Source organism: Electrona antarctica (genome assembly GCF_951216825.1).
Source record: "Electrona antarctica genome assembly, chromosome: 9".
Taxonomy (NCBI): Eukaryota; Metazoa; Chordata; class Actinopteri; order Myctophiformes; family Myctophidae; genus Electrona; species Electrona antarctica.
Window position 1 is genome coordinate 36,166,611 of NC_136790.1, and position 26,370 is coordinate 36,192,980.

A 26,370-nucleotide genomic window follows, 5' to 3' on the forward strand; every position below is an offset into this window, starting at 1 on the left:
GTTGTGAATAAGCTCCAGCTGCATGCCTGTGTTCTCCATCCAGCTTTCAACCACAATACATTTAAATGTATATATTTTTCTTTATGCCTTTTGTGTTAAACATGAACTCCTGAATTCACAGCATTTTAAATGATCGGTTGCCTTGTTTTTAACAGCATGTCAAACACCAACACTATACTATATCAACAGGTTTTATTTGACACTCATAAAAGGTACAAGCAGTGAAATGATTGTGCGCCAACACAACAACAATACATTATACACAAGATAATACTGGGTATTAAATAAATAAGAAAGTACAAAATAACAATAATATAGGCCTAGAGTACAGGAAAAAGGCAGAAGTAAAATTAAAGAGTACAAGCAAGACCAACTATACTATAAAACATCTGTGAAAGGAACTAGTTAAACCACTTGGTAGGTAATGTATAGAAATAGAAAGGGCGGACGCGGACACACACACACACACACACACACACACACACACACACACACACACACACACACACACACACACACACACACACACACACACACACACACACACACACACACACACACACACACACACACACACACACACACACACACACACAATGTTTTGACTGATATTTTGTAATTATTTTATTTAGAAAATCTTTGAATAAGTTTCGATTTGAATTTCTATAGTTACAAATAAAAACAAACAAAGACACTGGGTGAAAATAAATGAGTTATAAAAATCGTTTAAATATCGGTTTAAACATTAACTTATTTATACTGAACTAGCAAACAAGTACATATAAAATGCTAATTATTTTACCACTCAATGTTTCAAAAAATCACACCCAGTGTGAAGTGAGCTGTGCCTACCCAGGTGTTGAAAGAGGTGCAGGTATAGCAGTGGGCCAAACACAATCCAAGGTGAGTGGAAGTATTAGCTGATATGGTACTCTGAAATGGTATTGGTATAAGGCCATATATGGATACACATGCTGCTAATAGACACAGACTCGTGCTGCTACACACATACCCAAGTGTTGGAGTGGCTAGCACCGCTCAAAAATAGGCCATCTAGAAACAATGTGCCGGTTGTGATGCATTGTGTGCTTGTAGATAGGCTTGTTATTTAAATCGTTGACCATTATTTGATCATCAAACTATATGCCGTTAAAATGTCCCATTAGAAATCCGACAACGACGAATGCATTCCATACGACCCAACTATGCTCCATGCTGGCTGTCCAGGGCTACTGAACAACGCTTCCCCTCCAAAACCAGAGTAGGCTGGACTTCGTTCCACGGCGGGGGTCCCAGTGGGGGTCCCAGACGCAGGCGAGATGAATGGACGTTGTTCCACGCCGGGGGTCCCAGTGGCGGTCCCAGACGTAGGCAGGATGACTATGTCAAACTTGATCTTTGGGTCTAATGCTAACTTCACGTCTAGATAGACCTGCAGAAACAGATTGAAGAGGAACATTCGTCTAATGCATGACACAAGGTGTAATGATGTGTCCTTGTATGTATTTCTGACAATGTTATGTTGTATAACTGACAGTACTTTTCAAAAGGTTTTCAAAAGGTTTCAAACAGGCAATATAATTATTAAGTAAAACTATAGGACTTATAGTAGTATACTAGTGTTTATTCAAACATTTAAAAAAAATTGATGCTGCTATATAAATATGAAGTTACTTAGGTCAGTATTTATTTATAGTAGTATTGTATTGTAGCGCCTCCTGTCTACATGTCGAAGTGTCCTTGGGAAAGACACTGAACCCTATACATTGCCTCCAATGAGTTGGTCTGTGCCTCACATGGTAGCTTGCCACCATTGGTGTGTGAATGTGGGAATTGAGGACGCTGGCGTGGACTGGTCTCCGCTTCACCTCCCAATGTATGAATGAATGAACCATTGTAAATAAAGTGCTTTGAGCAGTTGGAAAAGCACTATAAAAATGCAATTCATTATGGGTGTGTGAATCCACGTCATCATCAGTCAGGCAATGCCAGGGTAGAGGCGTGGTGAAGTGTATGGGAAAACGTCTTAGATAGGCCTACTTACCCTAAGCCTGTATTCTGCCTGAATAATTGTGCAGTTGAGGATGGAGGGGTCCATGTCAGGGGGGATGGTTATGACCCTGGTGACAGTCTGGTGAGCTGAAGGCGGGATGACATCTCCCACCTCTTTGAGCAGGTCTTTGGTGTGCACGATCCTCTTGCCCTGAGCATAGAAGCTGTGCTTTCTGTACACACAGTACTTGGGTTTGATGCAATGAGATGAGTTGTTCTGAATGGAGGCCACAACCTGTATCCCCTCTCCTGTAAACACAGGCCAAGGATGCATTCGTCAACGGGGTTACTAGTAAAATTACAAAAGTGTTGGCATCAAAATATACTACTTAGCAAAAGTATCTACAAATTAACTTGTAACAAAATTACAATATGTATTGGAGTGGAGTATAAGTAAAACTATAGCAAATTGAATACTCCAGTAACATAAAGGTACCTAAAAGCTTAAAGTACAGTTTAATGGTGCGTTCACACGGGCAGATGCAAAAGATTAAAAGATGCAAAGCTACATAGTCTATTTGTAGCTGTTGTAGCTTTTGCAGCAGCTATAAATGTGGGATCTGCTCAGTAGCACTGCCAGTCTGCCACTAGCGTATTTTGGACACCAAATTTGTCTTAATTTGAAAAATGCGGAGAGCGTTCTTCTGGGTGCTTCAAATAGCCACTGAGCAACTTTTATTGAAATGAATAGCTGGGGGGTGGGGCTGTCGCTCCTCGTCCACTCTCTAGTCTATATATAACTACGGTGGACTAAGATAACCTCTCTGTCTGTACCCACTGGCAGCTACGGTGGCCCTGCAGGCCTGCAGGGGACTAACACATTCTAGACATGTCTGTACCCACTGGCAGCTATGGTGGGCCCTGCAGGGGACTCTGTCTGTACCCACTGGCAGCTACGGTGGGCCCTGCAGGGGACTAACACATTCTAGACATGTCTGTACCCACTGGCAGCTACGGTGGGCCCTGCAGGGGACTAACACATTCTAGACATGTCTGTACCCACTGGCAGCTATGGTGGGCCCTGCAGGGGACTAACACATTCTAGACATGTCTGTACCCACTGGCAGCTACGGTGGGCCCTGCAGGGGACTAACACATTCTAGACATGTCTGTACCCACTGGCAGCTACGGTGGCCCTGCAGGGGACTAACACATTCTAGACATGTCTGTACCCACTGGCAGCTACGGTGGGCCCTGCAGGGGACGAACACATTCTATGGTCTGTACCCACTGGCAGCTACGGTGGGCCCTGCAGGGGGACTAACACATTCTATGGTCTGTACCCACTGGCAGCTACGGTGGGCCCTGCAGGGGACGAACACATTCTATGGTCTGTACCCACTGGCAGCTACGGTGGGCCCTGCAGGCCTGCAGGGGACGAACACCCACTGGCAGCTACGGAGGGGACTAACACATTCTAAAAAGTGCCATCCAGGAGGCACTTTGTAGTGTCAAAACACATATGGGCCAGTTATAGCGCCTGATGTGAACATTTTCAAGTGGCATTTCTTCTTCGGCCTAGTGGGAATGTGGCTGTACATGCAAAACTTTCCTCAAATTGCACTCTGCATTCATGATTTGAGGCATTTTGTTCAAAACGGACCAATCCTGCAAACTTTGGAAGGCAATCTTAGCCAATGGGGATGGAATATGGGGAAGCGGACAAGTCCGTGTTGATGACATGACTATAGAGACAGTGTTGTGTATACCCATTTGCATGATGTATAGCTAAAATGTGTACGAGTAATATAAAGAAATGTTTAGCAAAAATCAGCCTCATAGTGGCACTATAACAGGCCGTTGTGGAAAAATTGGGGCAGAGGATCGTCGTTGGCATCCAGGGAGTGTGTGTGCAGTGTGTGTGGGCCAACGGTGCCACAGATTAGCTGTACACAGACGGACGGACGGACAGACACACAAACGGAGTGCGAAAGATACTCTCCCCATGCCTTCGGCCTGGTGGAGACAAAAACGTTTGTTGTCAAGGAGACACTCTGACCTTGATAGTAACCCATCTTGTCAATGTGGACATCCATAGCCACTGTTCCTGATGAAAATAGTGTCATTGTCTTCTCCTTGTAGTAATGCTGTGGAGTCTGCCAAGAAACGCAAAGACAAATCTTTGACACATTTCAAAATAGGGACACCAGGGTTACTGTGGTAAGTGGTTAACATGTTTTAATTAAATGGTTAAATTGTGATATTATTAAGCATATTAGACAGTCAAATGGGGGTCTGTGGCCTAAGGCAAATCACAGTCGGGGTCCTTGAAATGAAAAGGGTTGAGAATCAATGCACTGTATTGTGAAGGCATCACAAGGCTTGGACCAGGAATTAATTAATACCTGTGTAGGTCTACTTTCACCAGAGTGTACAAGGGAGGCAGGGAGACCGTCTTTAATACCTGTAGGTCTACTTTCACCAGAGTGTACAAGGGAGGCAGGGAGAGCATCTTTAATACCTGTAGGTCTACTTTCACCAGAGTGTACAAGGGAGGCAGGGAGAGCATCTTTAATACCTGTAGGTCTACTTTCACCAGAGTGTACAAGGGAGGCAGGGAGACTGTCTTTAATACCTGTAGGTCTACTTTCACCAGAGTGTACAAGGGAGGCAGGGAGACCGTCTTTAATACCTGTAGGTCTACTTTCACCAGAGTGTACAAGGGAGGCAGGGAGACCGTCTTTAATACCTGTAGGTCTACTTTCACCAGAGTGTACAAGGGAGGCAGGGAGACTGTCTTTAGTACCTGTAGGTCTACTTTCACCAGAGTGTACAAGGGAGGCAGGGAGACTGTCTTTAATACCTGTAGGTCTACTTTCATCAGAGTGTACAAGGGAGGCAGGGAGACCGTCTTTGGGACAAAGGTGAGTATAGAGGAGGCTTTGCTGTCCATTCTCATTGGTCGGCTCAGCCGGGCTTCCAGGGTGTACACAATTTTTGCACAATGTGAAGGACTTTTAAAGGATGCTGGCAGGTCCCTAATCAGAAGGAGAGGTAGCAGCCAATTATTATTTAATGACATTTTCAAGTGCAAATTAACTTAGTCTAACTTAGTCTTGACTATTTACAGGTGCAGAGTATATGTACTCAACACAAATAATTTACTGTAGGTCTATAGGATGAGACTTACTGGTCAGGAAACTGAAAGGTGAATGGATAGAGGTGGCAGCCGGCCGGAACCCAACTGCTATCTGAAAAGTAATTAAACTGCTTCATCATAACGAAAAAGAATGAAACCTTTTATCATAATGCATCCAAGTGCAGTGGTTTTCAAACAGCATGTGGCGGCACACTGGTGTACCGCACAGACTAGAGTGCATGTCAAGAGACAAGTCCAGATGTGATATTATTGCAATATAAGGCTACAACAAGTTATGATTTCTTTACTATCAATCTTTACATGCACTCATTTCCCAACTCAGAGGCCAATACATTTTAAATTATCACTTTCAATTTGCCATCCCTATTTCCAGTTTATCATTAGCAGTTTTAAAATCACTCATCAAGTGACTGGTACCAGACATTATTAATAATTGTGATTAATCACAAGTAAAGAAGGAAAACCAGTTTTTAAATACGGTGACCCAAAAAGTGATCAAATGAAGAAAAAAGTGGATTATCCGCACATGATATAATTCTGCTCCCCGTCCTCTTTATATCAACCTATATAAAACGGATTTGGCTTTCTCAAGTTACATGGGTATGGCCATGGGACTCAACTGGGTGTCGTCACTCAATCAATTAATAAACCAATAGGCTGTATGTGAAGATCCACTCCAGAACAAGAAATACATCAATAAGGAGCCATACACTCATGAACATTAAAGGTTCAAATAAAATATAATCTCAAACCACTTACATGGTCTCTCATACTCATCACTCAATAGTGTCTGAAAGTCTGCTCCTGAAGAAAAAGAAGCAATGCAATTAATACTTGAAAATATATTTTCACAAGAAGTGAGACAAGTAGGCCAAAATGTTACAGATTAGAATAAAGTTGGGTTGAATAGTGAAAGAAAGAAAGAAATAAAGAAAGAAAGAAAGAAAGAACAAACATTATTTTTGTTTAAACTACAAATCTATCTAGCGGTCCTTGACATGAATATGTTTGAGAATCACTGATCTACGGTACAATGTGGTATTATACGTTGAAACATTTGTGATGAGGATTAACGGGGTAAGTAGACCCAAGTGCTGAGACCCAGAGACAGTCACAGCGTTCAAGAGGCTGGCATGCATGATGAAACTGGGAATTATGATTCAGGAACACTGGAAACAAAGACAGAACATTTCAATAACTGACTAACACTGAAGTGACACATGGCCTGCCCTACAAACAGGGGTAGGGTTGCAACAATTAATCAAAATAATACATTTGGTGGATTTTTATTTTGGGCAGGTGATGACAGATGTGCCATAGGTTAACAAAAAATATCTGTGCGATGCCATTGTACAAGGAAGTATAAAATAGGCCTAAGTAGTTAATCATTTGCAAAATCAGCAAACGTGAAAGTTGCCGTCAGAAAATAAATAGGCTATTATGTCTGAAGCTTGCTCAATGCTCAGTGGTTATATGGGCCGACCTTGTAAGTATTGTTATGTACAGAGACATGTTATGTTTAGCTGAGCAACTTTTATTGAAATTAATAGCTGGGGGGTGGGGCTGTCGCTCCTCGTCCACTCTCTAGTCTATATATAACTACGGTGGACTAAGATAACCTCTCTGTCTGTACCCACTGGCAGCTACGGTGGCCCTGCAGGGGACTGTCTGTACCCACTGGCAGCTACGGTGGGCCCTGCAGGGGACTCTGTCTGTACCCACTGGCAGCTACGGTGGCCCTGCAGGGGACTGTCTGTACCCACTGGCAGCTACGGTGGGCCCTGCAGGGGACTCTGTCTGTACCCACTGGCAGCTACGGTGGGCCCTGCAGGGGACTCTGTCTGTACCCACTGGCAGCTACGGTGGGCCCTGCAGGGGACTCTGTCTGTACCCACTGGCAGCTACGGTGGGCCCTGCAGGGGACTCTGTCTGTACCCACTGGCAGCTACGGTGGGCCCTGCAGGGGACTCTGTCTGTACCCACTGGCAGCTACGGTGGGCGCTGCAGGGGACTCTGTCTGTACCCACTGGCAGCTACGGTGGGCCCTGCAGGGGACTCTGTCTGTACCCACTGGCAGCTACGGTGGGCCCTGCAGGGGACTCTGTCTGTACCCACTGGCAGCTACGGTGGGCCCTGCAGGGGACTCTGTCTGTACCCACTGGCAGCTACGGTGGGCCCTGCAGGGGACTCTGTCTGTACCCACTGGCCGCTACGGTGGGCCCTGCAGGGGACTAAGATAACCTCTCTGTCTGTACCCACTGGCAGCTACGGTGGGCCCTGCAGGGGACTAAGATAACCTCTCTGTCTGTACCCACTGGCAGCTACGGTGGGCCCTGCAGGGGACTAAGATAACCGCTCTGTCTGTACCCACTGGCAGCTACGGTGGGCCCTGCAGGGGACTAACACATTCTAGTTTATTTTCTTATTTATTTTTAACCATACCATTCTACTTTACTTAAACATTTTCCACATTATTCGTCTGCAAGTGGTGTGTGTTGCAGTGTGAGGTGTATACATGGGCTACACTCTCAATTCCGAATATGGTGAGCAATATAGCAGCATATCCAATCCACTTTAGTGTTGAACCAAAGTGCTGTTTTCGTAGGCTTTAGGGACCCCCCCCCCCTTAGTCCCGCGTGAGGTAACAGCTGGCTTTATATTGAGCACCAGGGACATTTCATGCGCATCGTCGTTTGTAAATAAAAAAAAAGACCAAACTTGTCAAAAACACTTTTAATTAACCTTTTTTTTTAAAGCACTCGAGCACTTACCTTGTGTGCATGTTTGTTTGTTTTCATCTGGAATTATAAAGAAGCGCTTGATGCTGAAGTATTTCACTTTTGCCTCATAAGACGCGCGTCTCTCTGACCACTGCACCTCGGCTTTGCCTTTGAACTTGACAAACAGCTGGCGTATGCGACATTGTTTCTCCAGTGTCACCGTGACGTGTCCTGACACCACGTCTCCATGTGTAAATGTGTCCTCTCCATTGACGGGGCAGTGCTCAACTGTGATGCTCCTCACTGCGCCCGACATCTTTCACCATCCCTCCTTCACCAGCAAAGGCCTGTTGTGATTGGCCAGTCGGTTGTAGTGGCAGCCAGAGTAGGCAGCCACTGTGTACCACAACATCATTAATCCAAAGGAACCGTGCACTGCTGCGATTGGCCAGTTGGTTGTCAGGGGTAACCACTGTGAAGCATGAACGTCCCAGGCGTTCTTATATAGCTCAATGTCACCCCCTAGTGTTCTCAAATTGAATTATTATGATCTCCACCTTTTAATGCTTTTTTGCAGCTAAATCAGATTTTAGATCCATACATTCAATAACCACTCAAAGCTGGCATCACTATTTTGGCCATGACTCTTAAGTCAGTGGTTCAACCTGTAGGCCGGGACCCCCAGGGTGGTCCCAACATGATTTTATGGGGGGGTCCCCAGATGACAATTTAAAGACCTTTTTAACACTTAAAGAAATAAAGAAATTACTTTTGATTCAGTAATGTATCTTTTACATTACTGAATCAAAAGTAATCAACAAACTATACTATAAAAACTGTGGCCAAAATCTCAAAAAAATTCACAACAATGTCAAAATACAAGCTCAGAACTTATATCTGCTATTTTCACAATATTTATCTGTGGAACAGAGTCAAATAAAATTAAACAAGCTCGAAACGTGGCGCAAAGCTGAGCTTGTGGATCTGCTACTTTCTTTTTTTTCCTGCTACTTTCTGAACTTGAATCCTTAAAAGGTTTCCACCCGACAGACACATTATATATGCATGCTTGGTGTGAAAGGTATTATGTAATACAGGCAACCAGGACCAGTTGAAACCTGAAGCCACTTAACTCTACTCTAAGAATAGAAAACCCCAGCAGAAGAGTTCAGGAAGAAATTCCTTTTAATCTAACAACATTAAAACATGTTCAGCGTCCAGTAGAAACGGCAGTCGGGTCATAATCAATAACCAATAGTGATCGCACTGTTCCTTCATGATATTACGGTCGTCAGATTGGACAACCTGATTGGTGGAGCGATGGCCAATCAGCAGTCAGTATCCATGGCGTCTGTGAAGTCCGACTCGGGCCGGCAGACTTCCTCCAGGGCCAGCTCTGACAGGAAACAGGAAGTAGAATATTAATGCTGAAGGTCAGACGGAAAGTAGTGGAGAAGTGAAATACAATGCACACTTTTAAATTGTTCATATTTAAAAATTTGTACCTTTCTGAGATTATTTTGGAGGCAGTTCTATATCAACTATCATGATGTGTATTTTTCTTTCTTTTTTTTGGTAAATTATTGTCAGAGCAGGGTGGAGTGAAGAACCGCCCTCGTTGGCCTTCCAGCCAATAGCATTAGTTTCCGGTTGCTATTTGGAACCGGAAACAGAACCACAAGCTCGAAACGCTGTGTGAAGCAACGCGTTTTGAGCTTGTAGATCTGCTACTTTTGCTATTTTTTGGTGAACACAATACTAGGAACACACCATTTGCAGCAGCAGTTTGCACGGTGGCCCAGGCTGGCGTGCGTGCGTGCGTGCGTGCGTGCGTGCGTACCCTCTGTGTAGGTCAGGTCAGGCAGAGTCTTCAGGGTGTCTCGTAGAGCAGGGATGACCTGGTCGTACATGTGCAGCATGGCTCGGACGCTCTCAGAGAAGCCACCGTGGTTGAGCAGCAGCCAGTGGAGCAGAACCAGGGACTCCCGCAGCAGGTTCACCCCAGGAGAAGAGCCCCGTGCCTGGGCAACGGGCTGCCACCGCTCCCTCTGTCCTGGAGAACAGCAACAGAACTAGGGCTATTAATGGTAAATGGTATATAGTGCTTTTATCCAAGGCGCTTTACATAGATTGGGTGAACATTCACCCATTCACAAAACATTCATACATCAATGGCAGAGGAAACCATGCAAGGCACCAGGATGGTGGCTTGCATGGCTCATCGGCAGCAATTAGGGATTCAGTGTCTTGCTCAAGGACACTTCGACACTAACTCAGGGGGAGCTCTGGATCAAAGAGGTTCCCAAGTGGCCGCTCTACCCCTGAGCCACTGCCACCCCTCAATTCACCATAACAAAGTTTTACAGGGACTGATAAATTACCACAAAAATAACTAGAAATAGTGCCCCTCGGGGCACAGGTCTCCACCAGGGCAGGTCAGGTTGTGGCCTCCTCGTGGCGCTATAATAAGCCAATGTGAAAAGGGTGCAATTTCTTCTTACGCCTTGCAAAAATCCACCTGTTGGTGGCGCTGATCGTGACGTAATGCAACGTGTTTTGAGTTAGTAGATCTGCTATTTCTTGACAATGTATGAAAACTTTTAAACAGGAAAATTATTATGATTATGCTAAGTAATTGCTAAACAGAAAATGTAGACTGAACATCTGAACTGCATGTATATGTGTGTGTGTGTGTGTGTGTGTGTGTGTGTGTGTGTTACCTGATGTGTATGTGTGTTGGGGGGGCATCTCTGTATCTCTGATCTCCAACCACTGACGATGAAGAATGATTACTACAATCTGAACCACCTGGAGAGGGACATTAATTTAGACTCTCTTATTCTGGAGACAGAGAGAGATCTATAATTGGATCAATGCTGGCAGCTGGAATGTTATGAGCTAGCTGTTTGTGCATGTGTCTTACCTTGGTGTAACACAGACAGGTGGGTTTGAACACAGGCTGTGTGTGTGTGGTGTGAGTCAACAGTGTATTGATCAGTCTGATCACCTGAAACAACAATATAATCATTATCAATACAAAAAATGCAACACAATTGATTGAACATTAAAATAAATTCGTCTCATGTTTACCCCCAACATTTAAATTGTGTTACACCCCACATCCTCCATGGCCGAGCCCAAGGAGGATGTGGATGTGTGTGTGTGTGTGTGTGTGTGTGTGTGTGTGTGTGTGTGTGTTACCTGCAGGTCCAGTTCAGACCATTGTGTGTAAGTGCTGCATTTGTCTGGTCGGGTTCTGATGTAGTCAAATAAGTTGAGAAACAAACAGGGATCTGCCAAACACACACGCAAACAAACACACACAAGACATTTTTGTGAACACCATGGCAGCATTGTCAACATTGCTTAGGTGGTTTGGGCATCTAGTAAGGATGCCTCTCGAGCGTCTCCCTAGGGAGGTCCTCACTGCACGTCCCACTGGAAGGGGACCCACGGGCAGACCAAGGACCAGATGGCGGGATTATATCTCCAAACTGGCCTTGGAATGCCTCGGGATCCCCCAGGATGAAGTCTGGAGCTCTCTGTTGGAACTGTTCCCCCGAAAAAAGCTTGAAACAAGCTTCAAGCTTGTGGATCTGCTACTATTGAAGCTCTTGTGTGACACTGTAGTATGATCAAGTAGGGCACAAATTTACTAAGAAAAACACAAAGATAAGCTGCCCATCAGCGACGAAGTATAACTAAGGCTTAGTAGTAGAATTAGGACTAAAGTAGAATTAATGGAAGTAGTAGAAGAATAAGCAGTGGGTGTACTGACCGTGCTGAGAGCACAGCTGTAGAGCCAGATGTTCATGGTGGGCTACACACCTCAGAACACACACACACTCCGACACCGTCTGCACAGAACTGTCTTCTGACACGCACACTAACAACACACCACTGGACAACACACACTGCAACCTACAGAGTGCGCGCGCACACACACACACCACACCACACCACACCACACCACACCACACCACACCACACCACACCACACCACACACACACACACACACACACACACACACACACACACACACACACACACACACACACACACACACACACACACACACACACGAGAGAGATCAAATGCTGTTAGGGTAAGTCATATTTTATGGTTAAAACAATAACATTTCTTCGTAAACAAAGACAATAATTGCTCTATGGTTTGTTCAGAAAAAACCCCACACAGATCATTCTCTGTCCTGATTGGATGAAATTGGTATCCCAACCTATAAATGTATTTTCTGTTTATTAAGGAGCTGAATAGACAGGGAGACCCGTGTTGCTGATCAAACACTATATATAGCAAACATTTATTTTTGTATCAACGACAAGACGACATACTTACATACAAGATAGTGTACATATAAGATACTAACAAGTAACTAAAACAAAGGGGGAAAAAGTATATATATATAGATATGTGTATATAGCAATGATTATTATGGGAATATAGAGTGATTACTACTGCAGGCATGTAGAATGTGTGTGTCTGTGCATGCATACCTGTCTGATTGTGTGTGTGGAGTGCGTTCTGTCAGAACACACAGCGTTTTGACAGCGCTCTGGACCACAACTTGTCTTGGACGACAGCAGCCTGTGTTACACAGCCTCAACACATACTGCAGCAAAGTATGCTGGGATTGTAGTCCTACAGCCGGAAGGGTTGTAGTTTTTCTGTCCGTCGACATGGTAGCCTGAAGGTCAGAAAAACAAACGTTCATGCCATGGTTTTCTTTGTCATGATTGAAGGCGGATGAAACCCTTAGCTAATTTTGTAGTTTTGTTACACATAATAAGGAAATGACAGTATACTGCTCTATGCCATAGACCAGTGGTTTGGCACAGGGCACCCTTTCATCCACCGCATCCCTGAATTTCAGTGTTGGTATGTAAATATTTTATATTTTTACACTTTCAACCAACACAGACTGTGTTAGATGGTTTGGCAGATAGTTTGAGGATCCAATGGAGTTAGGTGGTTTTCACCGAAGCACTTTTGAATGAGAGGCCTATGGATGCTAGAGGCGTATGCTAACCGAGGCAAAAAAAAAAAGGTAAATAAATATTTTCAAATGTTTTTTATTCATATCTCGTGTTTCTCGTGGATGGCTAAGGTGACCTTAATAACTTTCCACAAGATCTCTCGTGAAAAGCACGGAATGATTTAATACTTTCCATTGGTTCAATCTTTTTTTAACCAACACACAGAGTTCAATATCATTGATTTATGCCAAAATGCCTCAAAAATGGAGTTAGGTGGTTTCTTCCGGACAGCAACGAATTATCCTTGCACTGTACTAAAAGAAAAGGATCTTAAAGATGATGTTACCGTGTGGTGGTCAGTTTGTTCTTCCTGTTTGGACTCTGTAAGGACCGCCTCTACCACCTGGGGACAAAGGGTGAAGGACAAAGCTTAGCAGCATGCTTATCTGGAAGCAATATCAAACAACTTACTGTGAATAAGAGCAACAGCACACAGTAACTGTGCAGGTTAGAGTAGTAGTGAGGACAGTAAGGAAGGATGAGCATGTTTTTGAGCAAGACACTGAACCCCTAATTGCTCCTGATGTGCTGGTTGGTGCCTTGCATGGTTTCCGCCGCCAGGTGTATGAATGTGTGTGTGAATGGGTGAATGTAATACACTATGTAAAGCGCCTTGGATAAAGGTGCTATATAAATGCACCATTTACCATTTATGTTGTCATTATCATCACCTTGTCACTGTAGCACTTAGTCCATATTTTAATAACGTTGGCTATTAAAAAAATGCAGATATACAAGCTCACAGCACGTCACTTCATGCGGCACTGTGAGCTTGTAGATCTGCTATTTTTGAACATTTATTTTTTTGAGCAGTGCTAAGCGCTCCAACAAGTGACTGTGTGTTTGTTATGACAAACAATTCCGTCCCCAATTCCCATTCAAGGCAATGGCAAAATGAATGAATGACGTCATAATTGCTAGTGGGTGCAGCAGATCTAACTTGAAATTATTGGAAGATTGTCATTTTTTTAACCATTTTTTTGTCAGGTAGTAGTAACATCAGTGAGGAAGGATGTTCATGCTGTCATCATCACCTCGTCGCTATAAGACAGCAGCACGTGGAGCACCCGGAGGGCAGCCAGGCCGTTCTCCTCCAGTCCAACTCCTCCATGGTCCTCCAGTCCACAGGGGGCGTCCACACTGACCCCTGGGCCTGGACGGCTGAGAGAGAGACCGGGTAGGAGAGACAAGACAGTTGGACGGCTGAGAGAGAGAGAGAGACTGGGTGCGAGAGACAAGACAGTTGGACAGCTGAGAGTGACCGGGTACGAGAGACAAGACAGTTGGACAGCTGAGAGAGAGACCGGGTAGGAGAGACAAGACAGTTGGACAGCTGAGAGTGACCGGGTACGAGAGACAAGACAGTTGGACAGCTGAGAGGGAGACTGTGTAGGAGAGACAAGACAGTGAGAGCTGAGAGACAGACGGTGTAGGAGAGAGACAGTAGGACAGCTGAGACAGTGTGAGGACAGTGAGGCCCTACCTGGTCCGGGGAGCAGAGCTTTTGGTGGTGTTGGTGGTGTTGGTTGGAGAGTCCAGAGCCTGACAGAACACTGACAGATGGAAGTCCAACAGAGGCAGGAGATGAATGGCACCGGGACACAACCTGAAAAAACACACTTTACAATGACCTCAGGGGACCTCAGTCCGTCACTTCATGCAGCACTGTTATCCATCTCACGATTTTGTAACTCATTTTTCACCCGGTGCGAATTGCCTAAGCTGTAATCCTGGGGAAAGCCCTGAACTGAGCTCATGCTTCCTTCAATGCATGAGGAGTGAACAGGCCGCTTCTTATCACCTGACAGGGGGTGGTTTCCCCGGTAGTTTGTAGCACATGGAAGGAACACGTTATTCCAGCCAGTTAATTTTCCCCTCCATCAGGCGCCCCAGCTGACCAGGGGGAGGCAGTATAGAGACCAGGATTACTGCATGCTTTTTTGTGAGGGTACCTACCCTAGGGGACACGGGGAGAACGTGCAAACTCCACAAAGAAAGGCCCTTTCGCCAACCCCGCCTGGGGTATGGACATAAATGCTCAGACTTTAAGCAGAGAAAAACAAAAGACAGGAAACACAAATCCAAGTGATCCTGAGGAAAAAGCGTCCAGGGCAGTTTTGGCTCAAACAAGCAGCGAACCTCCAAAGACTAAACAATGAACAAGACAGGAGACTGGGTTTAGATACACACTAGTCTTGCACACTAGCCAGAGCCAGACAACTATTCTGCAATCTCTGGAACTACACCTCCCAAAATCCGAGCAAGGAAGCTGGCATTTCCGTTTCAAATATTTACTTTAATTAACTTTACTTTTAATTTACTTATATATACATTTCGTACATTTGCGTGACTGTAAAGACAATAGGAAGTGTTGAGGAGGCTTCACTTCCACTTTATCGCTTGCTCATGATCAGTGCTCCAGACTGTATGGCCGGAAACATTTGAAAATTGTGGGAGGCAACAGTCTGGCCACGCAAGACTAGATGCACATTACACATAGACAGAGTCACAGACACTGAATACAAGGCTGAAAATGACCATAAACCGCCACCAGATGGCAACAAATTCCCAAAACTACACCACAAAGGCCCTAAAAACAAGGCTCCAGACATCCCAAAACAAACTGGTCAGGCTTACTCCCAGAACCCACCTCACCCCTGCTCATTTTGATAGGTTGGAATGGCTTAGGGTTAGGCTTAGAGTACAGCAACTTGCAATGGGCCTGTTCTTCAAGATTCGCTACACTAAGATACCCATGTACCTGTCAAAATACACTGTCAACGAAGTCCACGGTCACAACAGAAGAGGGAGTTCAACAAACCACTTTCAACCCAGATTCGTCTCAAACAAGGGGTAAAATTAATTTCGCTCCTATGCCACTAAAATGTGGAATGCCCTACCAACAGTTGTTAAGAAATGTGAATCCCTAACCTCCTTCAAAACCGTTCTCAAAGGGCTTTTATGGGCGGCTGCAATTCGAAACTGGCCCCTGTAAAAAAGTAAAATCTAATCTAATCTTTGAGGGGCGCTAGCCCCTCCTAAATCCAGCTTTTAGTGTGCGTGTAAGCACAAACTTTGTCCTAACAAACATTAAATGCCATTGATAATGAATGGCCAGTTTTGAGTGTTTGTGTAAACACAAACATTAAAAACTGGACATAGGGGCACAGGGGTGAAAAAATGGGTTACAAAATCGTGGGATAAAAATTATAAAGAAAAAAAAAAAAACTGGACATAGGATGTGTTTGGCCGGAATGAGATGATGTATGATGATGATGTGATAAGAGCGCCCATCACTTCACACAGGTGTGTGATACACAACCTTTTATCTGATGATTTTTTGGGGGGCATAGATGTGTAAATTTGTATGTCTTTAAATATTTTGATGAATTGAAAATAGAGGACCCTGATTGTACCCATTCTGCAATTTGTTAATAACCTTTTCAATCATTCAAACAATCACACGCACACTCTCACACACACAGTTAAAGTGTGTAAAAAAGACCTTACCTGTGTGGTTGTGTGGTGTGTATCTGGTTCATCATATGAAGACCAGTGACAGCCAGCTGACACAGACGGCTGACCCCAGGTCTGCTGCTAGAGACCATGGACCTGTAATACAAGAACAACATGAATACATCTGACCTCAGGTCTGCTGCTAGAGACCATAGACCTGTATTCCTGTAATACAAGAACAACATTTATACTTGAAAACGAGTTGCTGCAACTCAAGGGACTATCCTAAAAAATAAAATAAAAAATACATCTGGGTTTGTGGCCTGAAAAGGTTGAGAACCACTGGAATAAGGTGCAGTACATACGTGTTAAGGTGCAGTAGGTGCGTGTTGAGAGAGGCAGGGCTGATAGACAACAGGTGACACAGCCCAGGGGACTGCTGCAGTAACAGACTCAGCAACACGGAACCTATTCAAAGAAACAGACATATACAATCAAATTAAAATATACAGGCCTGGGCCGGCAAGCGGTCCAGGCACCTAGGCTGGTAATCCAGCCTGACAGCGTGTTGCGGGTTCGAGTCCCGATCCCGACGACCTTTGCTGCGTGTCTTCCCCCATCTCTGTTCCCCTTTCCTGTCAAACTACTGTAATCTGTGTGAAGTGAGGGACGCTCTTATCATCATACACCATCTCATTCTGGCCAAAATAGCCGATTTGCTCGTCTACATATGACGTATATTTTCCTTTCATTGTCAATGGCAAATGTGACAAGAGTTCAGGACAAAAAAGCTGTATATAGGAGGGGCTAGCACCCCTCCAAAAAATAAATAAATAATAATTAAAATATACAACTATCCTACTATAAATGCGCCACGTCTCTGCGTGTCTGTCGGTCTGCGTGCGTGTGTGTAAGGTTGTAATGCACGTAACTCCAGAACCGTTTGCCACACCGATATAATTAACTCATTTACTGCCAGAGTTTCTCTAGAACAGTGTCCAGCTCCTAACAGCGTTTTTGAGTGTTTTTACTAATCTTTCGCGATTTTGTTCTATGATGTAAACACCAACAATTGTGTCGCGGTGATGTTCCGTTCTTTAGTTATTGGCAGTTGATTTCCCCTTGTTTTCAGCAAAAACGCTGTCTATAAACAGAAAGCAGAGACAAACGCATTCTTATAAACTCACAAATTCCAGAAGAGCTCCCTCTATCATAAACACCACATGACGTACACATGCATCAATGTCGGTCAATGACTTAAAATACAGTTAATAAACTGTAATAAACACGTTCAAAACATTAATCTTGAAGAAACCTTGTGTTAACATTCAGTAGTACTAGTAACAGTAACAGTAAATAGTAGCAGAACTTGTATTGACCTTTGTGTTGGAGGTGAAGTGGCCTGGTGGAGGTCAGGAAGGGGTCAGGATAAACTTCCGGTCCGTCACCGGATTTAATACTGGAAGTGGAACTCAGTCTGTCTGCTGGTGCTGGTGCTGGTACGCGCACACGCACACGCACACACACACACACACACACACACACACACACACACACACACACACACACACACACACACACACACACACACACACACACACACACACTTTAGCAGATGCTCTTAATCCAGAGGGATTTACAGTAAGCAAGAACAAAAACATGGTAATACATCATATACATAAAATAGTCATCATGAATCATACGTAAGCTAAGAACCTAAGCAAAGAACCTAAGCTAAGAACCTAAATGGCGGAAATATGCGCTATTTCCGGAATAAATAATAACTAAATAATAACTACTATACACTAGATCCATTGTAATGCAGGTTATTTTTGCCTATGAAGATCTACAATCTACATAGAACATGTACAAGAAAATATTGAAAATAATTGTGATAAGATAACATAAATCTTCTCTTCTGGGGGTTTCCATTCATGGCACAAAACCTTTTTTCAGATGGGAGTCCACTCCACGGGCAAATACATACAGTATCAGTTTGGGGGTCCTTGACCACACACCTACCCTGGTGTGTTTTGGGGGGTTTGCGAGGTGTGCTTCTGGAGGGCAGCTGAGCTCCAAATGTCTCCTTAGTGATGAAGGCTCTTCCTGTAGGAGAGGCAGAGCTGGAGCCACCGCTGCTCCCAGGGTGCACCTGGGCAATGGCACTGTGCATTCTGGGACTTGGGAGGAAGAGAGAGCAAAGACAGTTCTTATCTACTTAAAAGTATATAGTAATTACAGTAGCCGCAGTAGTAGCAGTTGTTTCGCATAGACAGATAATCAGATTTCCACCTACTGACACATCTAAATGTAATGAATGGCCTACAATTGAGTGCAAACTGTAGAACATCATCGCAGAACCAATGCAAAGACTTTAGGGCATAAGGGCGGTCCTTCATACTGGGACGGTGTTAATGAAAGTACCGCTGTAATAGGGCCGGAGTCATGGGACACTCAAATCACAACCGGAAAAGGCCTTTAGTAAGGGCATTTTATCAGGTATTTGACCAATCTGGGAACTAAATCGTTACCAAGAAATGTCTTCACCAATGTGTTTCTAAAGGTGTCTAATAACATGTACTAAAAGTTTGAAATTCAACTCCCGTGGGAAAATTGAGTTATTAGCATAATATGTGACCATACCCATAACATCCTATATAAGGCAAAAAAGTCCAAATTTCATCATTCTTTAAGTAGCATGTGACATATGAAACTAGGGTGATTTCATGATTCTGAATCCATTCCAAGCATTAGTTTTGCACAAAAAACACTCCTTGGGCTAAATTAGGCCATATCCAGTTGACCAAATGTGCTGACCTCATCACGTTTGTGTGGCCGTTTTCCTCCCAAGGAGTGTTTTTTGTGCAAAACTAATGCTTGGAATGGATTCAGAATCATGAAATCACCCTAGTTTCATATGTCACATGCTACTTAAAGAATGAACGGCCAATTTTGAGGTCCGGGCTTATGCACGTGACGTCATGAACGTCCGTCCACTTCCATTAAAGTGCTGCAATTCCACATTTCGCCAGTAGGTAGTGGCATCTTCAACGTTGGATAGCCTTACTGGGGGCTTGAATTATTCCATGGGCCACTGGAAGCCATTTTATTTTGGAGCGGCACAGAGCGAGTTTCATCCTCTGCCTTGCACATCACTGTGCCTTGCACATCACTGTATACTTCCTCTTGTGAGGTGTGCATGTCATATACCGCTACGCTATCCTTCCACGGATCAGGACACAGAACACGTTGAGATTTGGTCAGGGTGCGTTTCACACGATTTACATGGAATGAACCTTCCCTACTTCAGTGGAACTACGTTTCACACGATTAACATGGAATGAACCTTCCCTACTTCAGTGGAACTACGTTTCACACGATTAACATGGAATGAACCTTCCCTACTTCAGTGGAACTACGTTTCACACGATTAACATGGAATGAACCTTCCCTACTTCAGTGGAACTACGTTTCACACGATTAACATGGAATGAACCTTCCCTACTTCAGTGGAACTACGTTTCACACGATTAACATGGAATGAACCTTCCCTACTTCAGTGGAACTACGTTTCACACGATTAACATGGAATGAACCTTCCCTACTTCAGTGGAACTACGTTTCACACGATTAACATGGAATGAACCTTCCCTACTTCAGTGGAACTACGTTTCACACGATTAACATGGAATGAACCTTCCCTACTTCAGTGGAACTACGTTTCACACGATTAACATGGAATTAACCTTCCCTACTTCAGTGGAACTGTAGGGATAGGCCAAAGAACTGGTTCCTGTGACATGTGCATGGCCTATGTTTACTAGCCTGGGTTCCAGCCTGATCTGAAAATGTCACTGCACTACTCAGTCTGGACAGTCTCCTATTCTCCACTGATAGGCGGGACATATGAAGGTTGAAATGGAACCGTGGTTTCTGATTGGTCTGTTGTGCTGGTTGAGGAAAAACACCAGTTTGACGTTGTATGTTTACACTGGTATAGCCCAAATCTAATCTCTGGCCTATCCTCAAGTTCAAGTCTGAACAGCAACATGAAAACTGTCAATACTTCTGTAAGTAACTAAGGACCGACCCCCTGTTGAAGACCCCTTGCGTTAGACAGACTGTTTCCTTAAAGCTGCTGTGTGTTGTAGTAATAGTAAGGGCATTTTATCAGGTATTTGACCAATCTGGGAACTAAATCGTTACCAAGAAATTTCTTCACCAATGTGTTTCTAAAGGTGTCTAATAACATGTACTAAAAGTTTGAAATTCAACTCCCGTGGGAAAATTGAGTTATTAGCATAATATGTGACCATACCCATAACATCCTATATAAGGCAAAAAAAAATTCATCATTCTTTAAGTAGCATGTGACATATGAAACTAGGGTGATTTCATGATTCTGAATCCATTCCAAGCATTAGTTTTGCACAAAAAACACTCCTTGGGCTAAATTAGGCCATATCCAGTTGACCAAATGTGCTGACCTCATCACGTTTGTGTGGCCGTTTTCCTCCCAAGGAGTGTTTTTTGTGCAAAACTAATGCTTGGAATGGATTCAGAATCATGAAATCACCCTAGTTTCATATGTCACATGCTACTTAAAGAATTATGAAATTTGGACTTTTTTGCCTTATATAGGATGTTATGGGTATGGTCACATATTATGCTAATAACTCAATTTTCCCACGGGAGTTGAATTTCAAACTTTTAGTACATGTTATTAGACACCTTTAGAAACACATTGGTGAAGAAATTTCTTGGTAACGATTTAGTTCCCAGATTTTCATAGATTTCTCTTACTACTTGGACAGCGTCGACACAAGAATGCTAACAAGGGCACTTGATGTCACAGGTGCGGACTTTGATTGATTGATTGAAAATGTTATTCACAGTGCACAATGGGTACATTTCAAACGAAAGCAAGTAATACAAAAACTGTGACTTTGTGGGCGATCCATGATTAAGCATTACACTTATTTACAACAGGGTCCACCATTTTCAACAAGTAGAGGCATATCAATATACACTTCTATAAAAAACAGGAAATCATCATATAAATAAAAAATCATCATATAAATAAAGTTAAAAAGGGAAAAATATGTACCGTATGGGGAGAAAGGGGTGGGGGGCAGGGGGGGGGGGGTCTGACTTAATTTATAGGGGCCAGTTTCGAATTGCAGCCGTCCGTAGGTGCTCTTTGAGAGCGGTTTTGAAGGAGTCAACTAAGGGATTCACAATTTTCGTCTTAATGGCTGTTAAAAGGTAGGGCATTCCACATTTTAGTGGCATAGGAGCAAAGTGGATTTAATCCCTTGTTTGAGCCGAATCTGGGTTGCACATGGTTTGTTGAACTCCCTCTGGTGTTGTGAGTGTGGACTTCAATGAGGAATCTTGTCCTTTGGTTGACTTTTCTGATTACATTAATGGCCATTTTATCACCGGAAAGATCTGCCTCCAGGATGGAACCTAGATAGGTGATAATATTGTCACCCACTTTAATTGAGGAGCCGTCTGCCTTGCTGTGTTTACAATTTGATCCAAAGAGAATGGATTCAGTTTTTCCCACGTGTAAAGAAAGTTTGTTATCAGCGAGCCAGGTGCAGATTCTACAGAGTTCAGAGCTGAGGGCCTTTTCAACCTGCAGTTTGTTCCTGTCTGAGACCAGCAGTGCTGAGTCATCCGCAAAATGGAACAAGTTGCTACTAGTTTACATATATTAGGAACAGTAAAGGCCCTTGTATGCTTCCGTGTGAACGCCACAGCTCACTGGGGGGTGGGGCAGTGTTTCATTCACCTCCACCATCTGTTCTCTCACCTCCAGGTAGGATTGTATCCAGCTCACTGACGTGCTATCAAAACCAATTGCTTTTAGCTTATTAATCAATATGGTGTGGTTTACGGTGTCAAAAGTCTTTTGCATGCCGCAGGATTTGCCAGCATCCACCTCATGTTTGATGTGGTCGCTCAAAAAGAGGAGACGTGTCAGTGGAGTGGGATGTTCTGAAGCCTGATTGGAATGTTTTTTTGTGGCAAGATACTTTTCAACCTGTTCATAGACTATTTTTGAGTGGTGTAAACCACTCCTACAACTGGCTTTTGTGTGCAGAAAAAAATTAGCATGGTTGCTATGTTCAAAATAATTTCTGACGTAATTAAATCACACCCGGGTGAACTGGATGACCGTAGCAACCATGGTCATTTTCTCTGCACAGAAAAAGCCAGTTGTGAAATCACATCCGGGTGTGATTTCATTACGTCAGATCAGAGCTGATCAGGCTACATAATACCTTACCTTATTTCATTACGTCAGACATTACGTCAGACCACAGCTGATCATGCTATATAAAACCTTACACCACTCAGTTCACACGGGTGTGATTTTTTCCATCACTGACGACTAACGAGATGGAGCTATGGACCACACCAGAAACGTGAACCTTTACGGAGGACTCCTTCCATAGAAGTTACGGACAAGGTCACAGACAAGGTCAGGGAGAGAAGGATGAGGCTGGCTGGACACAGTGAGCGCCAACCCCAATCAAGGCAGAGCTAAGCAGGGAAAGAGGCGCACCACCTACGTCTCTAGCATCGCATCTCCACTGTTCAAGGGCATTTCAAGGGGAATTTAGTTTAGACATGTCAGTAGGTGGAGATCTCGTTCATCTGGCTACACAAGACTATAGTAATAACAGTAGTAACCTTTGCAATGGAGATCCTGTTGTCTTATTATGGAGTTTGGTTTTCATCTCAATCATTTCTGCTTCTTTAAACTGAAGCTCAGACTGCAGGGATTGAACCTGAACAACACAAACAAGAAAGTCTTTATTCCATCTGTGTTACTAAAACATTATAAAACACTACATTAAAACATTGATTTTCAAAATGCTGTGCCCAAGGCACACCAATGGACAAAATCTCACTCATAGTGAGATCTACAAGTTCACACGTTGTGAGCTTGAAGATTATAATGCTGCTCGGGACAGGGCAGTGTGGAGCTCTCTGCCGGAACTGTTGCCCCCATTCCGGTTAAAGATGGATGCATTAGATTAGAAGACAAGACATGTGCCCGTCTCCTTACCTTCCTGGACAGCTCGGCCTCTCTGTTGCTCTGCTGTGTCTGTCTATCGGTCTCCAGGCGGTGCAGGGACTGGATGTGCGTGTCCTTCTCCTGCTGGACGCTCTTCAGGGAGTCTCTCAAAACACGGATCTCTCCATTCTTCACCACTATCTCCTCCTCCACCTCCTTCAGCTGCACGCACACACACACACACACATGCACACGCACACACACACACAAAGAGCTTTACCATGGACATAGTAAGACAAACAAGACCTCCCAAAATATTTATTGTTTCCACAATAAGACAGGACATCACTTTATTCTCCAAGTAGGTGGACTAACTTATAAGTGAAAATAAAGGCCAGTCCACACCAGTGCAACTCCTTGCTACCATAATCCCCAAATGGCACCAGTCGGTCTGCAACCGGTCAGCACTGGCTCTAGACCCCTGCAACAGTCTCTAAAACGGTTTTCTTGCAAGAGTTGCATTGGTGTGGAGTCGGACTGGCCTTAACTTCAAACAACAGGCAATTTAAAAAAAAACAATCTGTCGACGGAGGGATCTCGTACGGACTACTCAAATCATTTTCACTCATCGTTTACAGGTGCTCTGCCTCTGACATGCATGTCTCTCTCATACAGTGTTGGGTGTTGTTTGTACCTTTCTCTTCAGTTCATTGTGTTGATCCTCCAACAGGGTGAAGTACTGTCTGTCTGAGCTCCCTGTCAAAACAACACATTATAAACCACTTAAACCCTATCTAGAATGATCAGATTCCCTAGCATATATCTAAATGACGGAGCGGTTGCGCAAAGACCCGCCCGGCAGCACTGTTTAATGCAATTTATTTGTGCAAGTTATAAGTATTTTTTGTTGAATTATTCATGACAAAGTTGTATGTATCCATAACATAAACAAGCAACACGCTAGCAAACAACTAGTTCTTTATTTCAATCATTATATTATTATTATTATTTTCACAATTATATTACCTGAATCTTTTTCTTAAATACACTAGTTTGAAACTCTATACCGTCATATGCATACATCTGTCGCGAGGAATTATCAAAACATTAGAAAGTAGCCGGCGTATGTGTATCAGATTGTGAAAATATTAAAATAAATAATAATAATAATAATAATAATAAAATGATTGAAAGAAAGAACTAGTGTATTGTCTGCTAGCGTGCTTGCTTATTTTATGTATATACATACTGTTGACTTTTACAACTTTGTCATGAGTAATTCAACAAAAAATACTTTACCCCAATCCAACCCTTGATGCTAAGTGCCAAGCAGGGAGGAACTGGATCCCATTTTCCAGCCAGGGATCGAAACTGGACCTCCCAGTCTCAGGAGGGTCAAGACCCAAAAGAGAAATATGTCTCGCTGTGACCCAAACTAGTCAAAATAGCAGATCTACAAGCTTGTAGATCTGCATTCATGTTTTTTTTATTCATGGCATTTCTTTGATTTGGGGGTCCTTGACATGAGAAAGTTTGAGAACCACAGTATCCTGTGACTCTATAGAAGACACATACCAGCATTCTCTATGCCATTCCCTCCGCTCTGACTGGCTTTAGTGCCAGCCAATGGCAGCCTCTGGTCTCTGGGTGGGGGTCTGAAAGCCTGGACCCTATTGTTGTTGTTGGCGGGGGGAGCGGCCTGCGACTGCGAGGCAATGACGTCGATCTCATCTAGGTCGTCCTGGGTGAAGTCATCATCGTCACCAAACGGGTCAACAACCGCTGCTGCGGAGGTCACTTCATGGTTGAGACCCCGAGGGCGTTTGGCAGGGGGGTAGCTCATGGTGGGTGTGGGTGTTGGGGGGAGGATCTGGAGGTGAAGAGGAGCAGAGGAAGATAAGGGATTGTTGGAACTTGACTTGCATTATGCCAACAGGCAACAGAGTGTGTGTGTGTGTGTGTGTGTGTGTGTGTGTGTGTGTGTGTGTGTGTGTGTGTGTGAGTGAGTGAGTGAGTGAGTGAGTGTGTATTTCAAAGCTAGCAACGCGCGGGTGTATCGACACCCCGTACGACGCAGTATAGAAACGGTATAAATGAAGCCTGGGTGGCTGCAGTCAGTGTTAAACAAGTTGCTAGACTGTACTCTCATTCAAGTCAACAAGCAACACCTGGTTCCTATCCGTGCACGGCCACATACATACACATATGCATAAGAACAATGAATAAATCACACATGTATCATTAAATAGAAATAATCTCTGATGGATGGCTTGTCTCCATTACATCTTAACAGGCCGATTAAACAGGAAACGGACACATGCATTAAACGGTACGTTAATGTAATATAGTGTATGTATATACAAAATTACAAACAGATAAAATAAAACTCTGACCTGTTGTTAACGTGAAGTTCCTGGACACACACGGCGCGCTCCTCCCCTACCATCACTGACGTACACCCAATCAGAGACGCAGATGCTCTCACGCACCGACCAATCAGAGATGTCGTACGGCGAGTTAAGGAGGACAAAACTCAGTTCACAGCCTCCCCCCCCAAACCTATGGTTCACAGTCACAGGATAAGGTTAGGGTTAGGGTCCCCCCCCCCCCCCCCCCCATGGTTAGGGTACATAACACTATGGTGCGTACACCAGACACACCACATCAGTTCTATAATATACATTTCATGCATTCATTCATTTTCATTTTCTTTTTAATGCATTGCTTTATTCATTAGCGTTCTGTCACTAAACCATATGTCTAAACTTTGTAGACGGCAATTTGACACAACAGTGCCCTCTAGTGGAAGATGTTGTTGACCTTGTGTTAGTATCATTGCGGTTTGGTATAAATAGTTTAATCGGTGGTGGGGCAAGGCCATGGTAGATTGTGTAGCCTATAATAAACTCACATTAGCAAATGAACAGAACATTTTCAAAGCCAGTTTGTGGACTAGT

General features: G+C 43.8%; 2 protein-coding genes across 5 annotated transcripts; both read right to left on the reverse strand.

Moving 5' to 3' along the window:
- Positions 1-737: 737 nt before the first annotated feature.
- Positions 738-8,912, reverse strand: LOC306930146 (arrestin domain-containing protein 3-like). Its single transcript, XM_079510904.1, has 7 exons — positions 7,924-8,912; positions 5,912-5,956; positions 5,183-5,243; positions 4,856-5,030; positions 4,052-4,148; positions 2,045-2,301; positions 738-1,432 (listed from the first exon to the last, which is right to left on the reverse strand). Exons 1-7 carry the CDS (start codon positions 8,186-8,188, stop codon positions 1,163-1,165), a joined length of 1,170 nt encoding a protein of 389 aa, XP_079367030.1. The 5' UTR covers positions 8,189-8,912; the 3' UTR covers positions 738-1,162.
- Positions 8,913-9,039: 127 nt separating this feature from the next.
- Positions 9,040-25,904, reverse strand: atrip (ATR interacting protein). Of its 4 annotated transcripts, none has more exons than XM_079510901.1 (19): positions 25,807-25,904; positions 24,989-25,283; positions 24,108-24,169; positions 23,465-23,635; positions 23,086-23,183; positions 18,406-18,563; positions 17,763-17,864; positions 16,749-16,851; positions 16,438-16,539; positions 14,411-14,533; positions 13,962-14,148; positions 13,214-13,270; positions 12,388-12,578; positions 11,651-11,793; positions 11,074-11,165; positions 10,796-10,879; positions 10,593-10,680; positions 9,713-9,925; positions 9,040-9,268 (listed from the first exon to the last, which is right to left on the reverse strand). In XM_079510901.1, exons 2-19 carry the CDS (start codon positions 25,254-25,256, stop codon positions 9,201-9,203), a joined length of 2,310 nt encoding a protein of 769 aa, XP_079367027.1. In that variant the 5' UTR covers positions 25,257-25,283; positions 25,807-25,904; the 3' UTR covers positions 9,040-9,200. The 4 variants fall into 4 exon arrangements, with proteins under 4 accessions (XP_079367027.1, XP_079367026.1, XP_079367028.1 ...); XM_079510900.1 differs by having other exon boundaries at positions 17,763-17,867; XM_079510902.1 differs by having other exon boundaries at positions 13,962-14,088; positions 17,763-17,879.
- Between the last annotated feature and the right edge of the window lie 466 nt (positions 25,905-26,370).